We start from the raw sequence: 8,534 nt of genomic DNA, 5'->3' as shown, positions 1-8,534 counted from the left end.
AGATCCAAGCCAAACCTGGTCGGAGGGCGGAAGGCACGCCACCACCAAGGACGCCGAGTAGAGAGGAACCGGACCCGGCCTCCACCAGTGGCATGCCCAAGCCCGGTTGTGCAGAGAGCTGAGCCGCCCGAGTCGCCGCCTCATATATGAGCCGCACCGACTCGAACATGCTGAAGACTTATGTGTCGCCCCACCACCCACAACCCCTTTGCACTGTCCCTGGCAGCCCGTGCCTCTGACGCAAGATGCAGCCACCGCCCAACCACGTCAGCCCGCGCCACCCGCACTGAGCGGGGGAAGGGAGAACATATCACCGTCGCCAAATTCTATCCAAGGAAGGGGCAAGGAGGAGGCCCGGCGCCAGCGGCTAGGGTTTCCCATTGCACACGCGAGCGCATTGCGGGAGGGGAGGAGGGAAAGGAAAGGGTCTTCCGACCCCTGGGCTATATAAAGCCCCCCATGAGCATGTAACCAACTCACTCCCACTTGAGAACACTCAAGTGGATGTCCCCTTCCAAGCCCCCTCAGGAGGCCAAACGAAGGCCGAGAGCTCGGAGTCCGAGGGGCCTTGTAAGACTCGGACTAGTCGAGAGTCGTGGGAAACCGGAAGCGTCCGCACTATGAGTGTCCCGGGCGTCGGACACTACTCTTGATGACCCTCCCATAGGACGTAGGTCGCGCTCCCATGAGGCGACTGAGCCTATTTTAAAAACATCGTTGTGCCACTTTGTCGAGTGTACGACGACCTTCGATATAAGGTCATCATACACGCCCTCACTAATATCTGACCACGCTACAATGGATCCCCGTAGTCAAATTTTGATTTTCGCCCATCAACAACTTTGTTATTACCTCTAGGGCATATTTCCAACACTCCCGACATGATATTACAATGATGCTTTGCTCCCACCATGACTCAAACCATTGTCTCACATCATATTCTTGAGATAATGATCGAAGGTGGCGTGAATTTCTTGTTGAAACCTATCACGTTGCGCTCGATCCAAAATTCCTAAGTCACATGCATTGCGAGCGAGGCTGTGGCCTTCCACCGCCCGAGTCAACGTGATTCCACCAAGCTTTGATGTTGTTCATGCCCAAGAGCTAGGGTGAGAACCTGATAGACTACGCCAATCTTTGATCATGCACCAAATACGAGGGTGAATCGACATTTGAAAAGCATATGGGCCGCCATCTTCGGGGCATTATTGTAGAGGGGGAAAAGACTACAATTTGGTCAACCTCTTTTTACAAGCCGGTTCGTCATCCATACCTGTCTTTTCTTAATATAATAAGTAAGCCACAATACCAGCGTGGGTATAGGAGCCCGCACTACTGCTAATGGGCGTAACAGTAGTGTGGGGCACGCGTATAGGAGCCCGCACTACTGCTAATGGGCATAGCAGTAGTGCGGGCCCATGCCCCGCTACTTTGTGGCCAGCCCCTGGGGGCACGGCGTGGACCACTTAGTAGTACCGTGTGTGTGGTGAACCCGCGCTACTACTAATATTCACCTGCAGCGCCCCGCATTTCTGCTAAGTAGCAGTAGCGCGGTCCACTTACCCTGCGCTACTATTAAGTGTCTACCTACAGGGGTTTTCCTAGTAGTGCAAGTGCAGAACTTACACTTTGGAGGGGGGAAGGGGGGATCCTTCCATATCGTACTCTTGAAGTTTGTGAAGGTGGCGCCAATGAACTACGGACTCTGACTCCCTCTTGCAAAGCTGGCATAGACCTCAGTTTGGTCATCCTTGACTTTACAGGTGGTCAGCAGTCCAGACCTGTCCTTGATGAAAAGCCATGCAAAGAACATACACTTGTGGACCGAAAAGAGCGAGGAGGGTTACAAAACGGCGCCCGTAAGTCCTGTTTAGCTAGTTTTAGCTATCTCAACAATTCATTTTCGTGGAAAAAACTTTATTGAACTGTTAGACCATAATGACCCACGTAAATAGCATAAAACTACTACTTTACAGGCTAGGGTTTCAAAAAACTACCGATTTTTATTTTTTTCTCAGATAACTATCAAACGGATGGTCGGCTGTTTCAAAAACCCTAATCATAGAGTGCTTTAATATTGATCGCGATTATGATGGTTGGGACCCGCATGTAAGAAAACCGTTTGTTTGACCGTTGCCTTACATGTGGAGTCCACATGTCAGTGTCCCCTTGTTATTATAATAAAAAATCTGTTCCTTTATGCATTTACAGAAAACCCCTATATGTTTTCTAAAAAAGCAATCGGGTCTCAGAATGTTTTTCAAAAAAGTAATCCGGCCCTTGGTAGCTCGTCTGCACCCAGAGGAAATGGCGCCGGCGGCTCGCCTGCCGCCAGGTCGCCGGCCAGGCGAAATGAGGCCGCTTGGCTGTCGCGTTCCTCGGTGCGAGGCGAGGCGGGCGACAGAATGGGTGGTGGGGGTCGCCGCCGCGCGCGCCGCCTGGAGTCTCCGCGCGGCCATGGGGCTCCGACACGGGTCGTCGCGCTGCCACGCACCATCGGAAGCCGCGGCCCGCCACGGGGCTCTGCTCGTGTCACTGCGTCGCGCCGCTCCATCGGGAGTCGCCTGGGAGTCGCCAGGGCTCGCTGCGCGCCATGGGGAGCCGGCCGGCGTAGAGGCGGCCACAGGTCCGGGGGCGTCGTGCAGCACAACTAGGCGGCGGGCGTTGAGAGGCAGGAGAGAAGGATGTGAGGTGGAGGAATGGCCAGGATTGAGCCCTGATGAGCGCCGGCGGTGGGTGGCGTACTGGCCGGAGGAGGCGGAGTCGCGAGCTCCAGCTCGGGAGCGAGAGGAGCGCCAATGGAGTGCCCTGCTCTAAGAGCAGGGACCCGATTGCTTTTTGCAAAAAATGCAGGGACTAGATTGCTTTCTTAAATTTGTGTGCAGGCTCACCCCTAACGGTCAAACAAACGGTCAAACAATCAGAGCTCTTACGCATGTGGCGATCAATTGATAAATACCGGGCGTTTTGAGTTTTTTGAAATAACCGACCCCTCACTTGATAGTTATCAGCGAAAAAACAAAACTTGATAGTTTTTTGGACCCTAACCCGTAAAGTAGTAGCTTTATGCTATTTACTCTAATGACCCGGATTACATCCCTAGCGTGAAGGTCTTGTTCCTGACCACAATAGCAATTTCCACAGACATGTCCCGTTCTGGACCAAAGTGGACACAAAAGCTAGGTTTAAGGTGCAGGTTTTGAACCATTTATGCACTAATAAAGTGAATTCAGGTGCAAGCCGTCAACTGCCTGTAACATTTGCTGGTGGAGCTGAACATAGCGAGGTGTTTATCCGCAGCACAAAGCGACGGGCAGGCAGCTGGCCATCGCTTTCCTTCATGTGGGTGGTGGCGCGTGACTGTGTTGTGTGAGCCCAGGCAACGCACGTAGTACGTGCGTGCGTGCCGGCAACCCAATCACCAGCACCGAACTGCGATCATCTGTTAGGGATAAGTACCAGGATGAACCTTTTCTTCCCGTTGAAAAACCAGACCGAATCGCCGCCGTTCCTTTCCATGGAAATCCCGGGGTCTCCGAGAGCGATGGAGAGCCACGGGGAGCAAAGAGCCGGCTCGGACGCCCCGCTGCCGCGCGCCCTCCCGGCACGCCTCCCTTTCACGCCGTTGCCCTCTCCTCCTCATGTCCCCGCCCCGCGGATGCATGCCGGGATAGATAGATCGAGGCGTTACGCGGTTGCCGTTTGCAGGGCCGGCCGATGGTTGGCTGGCGGCAATGGCGCGGCGTGCGTGCGTGTGTGCGCGCGCGATAGGCCGGTGGATGGTGGTGGTGCGACTGGCGACTTGTCGCCGCGGCCGATGGGTTCCCACCCGTGTCGGGCCGGGGGCCTCCGGCGAGCGACAGGCAAGCGGCGCGCACCGCGCGTGCGATCGACAGCGGAGGGACAGAAAGGTCGGCACCTGCCCCACGCATCATCAGCATGGAGCCATCTCCGTCACCTCCGTCCCCGGTCGTCCCCGGCCTCGTTCCATTATTACCAACTCCCGTTTTTCCTTTCCGCCATCGCCATGGATGATCCATCCATCAACCAAGGTCACGACAAAGCTCAGCTGCATGCACCAACTGGTTGATCGTCTGAGAGTGTCGCCTGCCGGACAATTAATTACCGGCGGGTGAATTTACTCACCGACTGCGACACACTGGCCCTCACTGCAAGGCTTTCATATGACCACCTGCTCCGGTCCGGTGACTTGGCTGCCGGCCCGCCAGCGAGGGATCGACAGGGAAATTTCTGCGCATCCATTCAAGTGATGACACCAAATTAACTGTGCCGTGCTTCACTCATAACCCCAGGGCAGGGCACACGCTGTACATGCATTCATTCAGTCAGTCAGTGCCCCGGCCAGTCCCCACGCATTCTGTTTGCTTATTCACACACTAGTACTGTATTTACCAGTGCAGTTATATTTCTCTCAAACTTCTCTGAAGATAGATTTTCCATGCATGTGAGAAGGAGAGCAATGGACAGTAGTGGATGCAAACTGCAAAGCAAGCTTGTTCGCAGCTTTCAGAGACGGATGCATGATGCAGCAGAGATGGCATATCTGTTTTGGCATGGCATGGGTACTATAGCTACTACTCGCCGGTGATGCAATGCAACAACTTGCAGCTGCATGCCCCAGAATGTTAGTTGGTGCTAATGGGAGCCTCCTCATCCTGTGAATGTGTGTCTCCTCATGGCATCTTGTCCCTGTTTGCATCATGCAGCATCCAAAAGGTGAAAAGATCCCTGCAGATCTCCACGGACAGCCTCTCTCTCTCTCTCTCTCTCTCTCTCTCTCTCTCTCTCTCTCTCTCTCTCTCTGAATTAGTAGTTCTTATTTATTTTCATTTATTCAGGCAGAATGCAGGACAAGCACCACTCTTGGCTCAATGCATCCTCTTCTCCTTGCAGACCAGGACCAACACCCTGGTAGGCTGGTGGTGCTACCCCACTATATACACGCATGTATGAAAAGTGTGCATATATAGATGTATGTGATCCTGTGCATGGTCTGGTCCATTTGGTTGGTTGTGTTCCTTGCTGCATGGAGGGCATGCATGCATGTACAGGCAGCAATTCCATGTACAACAGTACAAGCCAGGTGTGTCCTACTCCTACTGCACCTGCACATCCGTGGCCTATTCCTCCAGAGGAATAATATGCGTGTCCACTGCTGCGTGCTTCTCCATTTTGCTTTCTTGTGTATATATGTACATGTACATGTACATGCATGCATATATACCCAGTACAATGCCATTTTTGCTAGTCTATACACCAATAAAATATCATCCTCCTCATATCATTTGACCAGCCTGGTTCGCTAAGCCATCGTGCCAAATGACAAACTGGCTAAAAGACAAATTGCTGGGCCAATTAATTATCTAGTAATCTAGTTCATCTCTTAGAATGATCTAGTCCTGACCAGTGATAACAAAACAAGCATTTGGTCAGGGGGCAGCCAGCAGCTAGAAGGAACAAACCCAACATGTCTTCCTCTTCCCATGATAATTTTTTCTGCACTTGAATTGAATTAAACCAAGTGGCATGCATGCATACTTAATTACAGATGTAGAACTAATTAAGCTTGCTTGATTTTCTTACAATTAGTTCGTTCCCTGCTGCATGGACGCATCCACCAGCATCGATCTGCATAGAGACATATATGGAGGAGACCTTAAACACCAACGACAACCGCACGCGCGCCCTTCCTCCTAGCTACCTCAGCTAATCTAACAGCCCGCCACCATCTCTGGCTTTTTTTCACTACTCAGTGTAGTGTCAAAAACGTTCTTATATTATGCGACGGAGGAAGTAATTGTTTGTATAGATCGATCTCTTGACCGGCCGGTGATGGCCGGCGCCGATCTACGACAAGATCAGGTCGTCTGTGTCGTTGGCGGCATCATCGGTGGAGATGGCGACCATCTTGAGCGCGGAGGCCCCGGTGGTGAAGGCCTTCTTGCGCACACCCATGTACTCGGGCCACGTGACGGCGCGGTAGGCGGCGGGCGTGCCGGCCAGGGCCTCCCTGAGCGGCGCCACCTTGACGTGGGCGGGCGGGCCGAGGAAGTACCCGAGCGATATCCGGTCGCTCTCGCGGTTGACGACGGCGCGGTGGTAGACGCTGTGGAAGCGGCCGTTGGTGAGGATCTGGAAGAGGTCGCCGACGTTGACGACCATGGCCCCCGGCACGGCCGGCACCGTCACCCACCGGTCGGGGCCGTGCCGGAACAGCTGCAGCCCTGGCACCAGGCTCTGCAGCACGAAGGTGAAGAAGCCCGAGTCCGTGTGCGCGATCAGGCCCAGCGCCCGCTTCGGGTCCGGGCACTTGGGGTACCTGTGAATCAACGACACGACACAACTCCGTGTCAACCGCCGCACCGACAATATATGCTTTGCTGCATGGTGGAGTACGTGTCGTCGTGGCACTGCCATTTGTATTCTATTGTACTTGTACTACTGGAGTAGTAGTGGAACGTACCAGTTGAGGTGCATTGTGGCGGTCATGGTCTCGGCGATCTTCTGCTCGGACTCGACGGCGGCGACCTGCTCGCCGGTGAGCCCGAGGGCCACGAGGAAAAGCTCCAGCAGCTTGTCAGCCAGCGCGCGCATCTCCCTGTGGAACTCCTCCATCACGGCGCTGCACGTCGAGGAACACGACGGACGGCGTAAGTGTAACTGTGTAAGTAAGTACTCCTACGCACGGACACACACGGCTAGCTGCTGCCATAGCAGAACAGGAGTAACAAGTTTCGCGCGCGTGCATGCATGCATGGTCGGAGTCGGACACGTCGCCCCGTCACGTGTGTACGGACGGTTGGCCAGAACCAGTTAGGTAGGTGCCGTACTATGACGTGTATATGCGCATCGGCGGCCGGCGTACGTACCAGAAGTGGCGGTAGTCGTGGCCTGCCTTGGGCCAGAGCTTGCGGAGGTCGGAGCGGAGGTTGGCCGGGGAGAAGGTGTAGCCCTCGGACCACATGCACTTGGAGAAGAAGGAGGAGATGGGCGGCGACCCGTAGCCGCACGAGTCGCCGGGCCGCCGCACGGCGCGCATCTTCTCCGACGCCGGCAGCGCGAACATGCCCGCGATCGCGGCCTCCACGCGCGCCAGGAGGTCCAACGGGACGCCATGGCCCACCAGGAGGAAGGCGCCCCAGTCCTGCGCCGCCAACCCCACCGCCTCCGCCGCGAACGGGTCGCGCATGTCCACCACCGGCACCGCGTCCGGATCTCCGCCCGCGCCGCTGCCGTCCACCACGGGGTGGTCGTGCAGCCCGGGCCACGCGTGCGTCTCCGGCACCCGCCGCGCCGCCCGGAAGTCGAAGTAGTGCGGGTCCTTGCTCAGGTGCGCCGGCGTCGGCATCCTGGCGGCACGTACGATCGGTCAAGCCAAGAAGGAGCAAATCAACTCCCGGGTGACTTTGCAGTACTTGCTAGGAGCTCGAGCTAGCGAGCAATGGTGGAGACGGATGGATTGAGGAGTGAGTGTAAGAACGAGAGAAGTACAAGGAGCTGTATATATAGGGGGAGAAGTTTTGGAGCGTAGCGGATTAGGAGCAGCCGAGCTAGCCGGAGGGGAATCCATCCATTAGATAATTTGATCGATTAACTAGAGAGAGAAAAAGATGAATATGCATTGCCTGTTGGGATGAAGAAGATGATGAAAATGTGAAGAGAGAGGAGGTTCTTTTGGAGGGATGTGGAGCGCACAAGGCCACCCGCTACGGAACACAAATCTAGCTGCCTCGCCTGGCTAGTGGCACTGGCGCCCAATTAATACACACAAACATAGAAACAAACACAGATGTAAAGTAAAGCGCCCCATCCAAATAATTGTATGTGGTAGACAGAACCCAACCCAAATTAATTAGTGATATGGTCCATCGGGTAGAAGATATGTTCGTTCTATATCTACTACTCCCTCCGTCCCATGATATAAGAGCGTTTTTGACACTCGGAGGAGTACTAGCTAATTGTGTGTGGGTTGCAAGGAGCTACATATTTCAGTGGTTCAACATCAATCATGTCCGACGTAAATCTTACACCCATCATATTCTAGATTTCGGTTAGATTTGATTTAGTTTGAGTATGGGTAGAAAAATGCAAGTAAGGTTTTGAATTAGGTGAGAGGTGATCTCCACGGATACATAATAAAAAGCACACCTCAACTTGCAACTGTGCATGACAAAAGTCTATTCATTCTTTTATGCTAATTATATTCAAATAAACCATGTGTATTTTAATTTTCAGTTCACCTATTATTATGCCACGTACTTCATAAAACCAAATCTCATTGAAAGTTTTGCAACCAATTTCGCAACAAATGTGGCATCATCTAGTTTGTGTGTGTAGGTGATCCATGGATAGAAAAGACGATACAGAGGCATGACGATAAGTTGATTTTCATCTAATATAGCTGACTACTGTCGATATGAGAGAGAGAGAACCACGTGACATATGTGGTAAGCAATTCAAACTAATCCAGAGAGAGAGAGAGAGTCAATGTGTGCAAAGAGTACTATAGAATT

At 53.5% G+C, this 8,534-nt stretch overlaps 1 protein-coding gene across 1 annotated transcript; it reads right to left on the bottom strand.

The window, feature by feature from the left end:
- Positions 1–5,499: 5,499 nt before the first annotated feature.
- On the bottom strand, positions 5,500–7,731 carry LOC123069032 (gibberellin 3-beta-dioxygenase 2-3). Its single transcript, NM_001426763.1, has 3 exons — positions 6,891–7,731; positions 6,485–6,643; positions 5,500–6,340 (listed from the first exon to the last, which is right to left on the bottom strand). Exons 1-3 carry the CDS (start codon positions 7,367–7,369, stop codon positions 5,869–5,871), a joined length of 1,110 nt encoding a protein of 369 aa, NP_001413692.1. The 5' UTR covers positions 7,370–7,731; the 3' UTR covers positions 5,500–5,868.
- Between the last annotated feature and the right edge of the window lie 803 nt (positions 7,732–8,534).

Source organism: Triticum aestivum, chromosome 3B (assembly GCF_018294505.1).
Source record: "Triticum aestivum cultivar Chinese Spring chromosome 3B, IWGSC CS RefSeq v2.1, whole genome shotgun sequence".
NCBI classification, from domain to species: domain Eukaryota; kingdom Viridiplantae; phylum Streptophyta; class Magnoliopsida; order Poales; family Poaceae; genus Triticum; species Triticum aestivum.
The sequence above is the reverse complement of the archived record's forward strand: the minus strand, read 5'-3'. Positions and strand labels throughout refer to the sequence as shown.

Bases quoted from the DNA above. Each gene is read 5' to 3' on its own strand.
- LOC123069032 (NM_001426763.1), bottom strand. From the start codon at position 7,369: ATGCCGACGCCGGCGCACCTGAGCAAGGACCCGCACTACTTCGACTTC. The intron at 6,644-6,890 runs GTACGTACGCCG...CTCGACGTGCAG, and splicing joins CACGACTACCGCCACTTCTG to CGCCGTGATGGAGGAGTTCC. The intron at 6,341-6,484 runs GTACGTTCCACT...GTTGATTCACAG, and splicing joins GCCACAATGCACCTCAACTG to GTACCCCAAGTGCCCGGACC.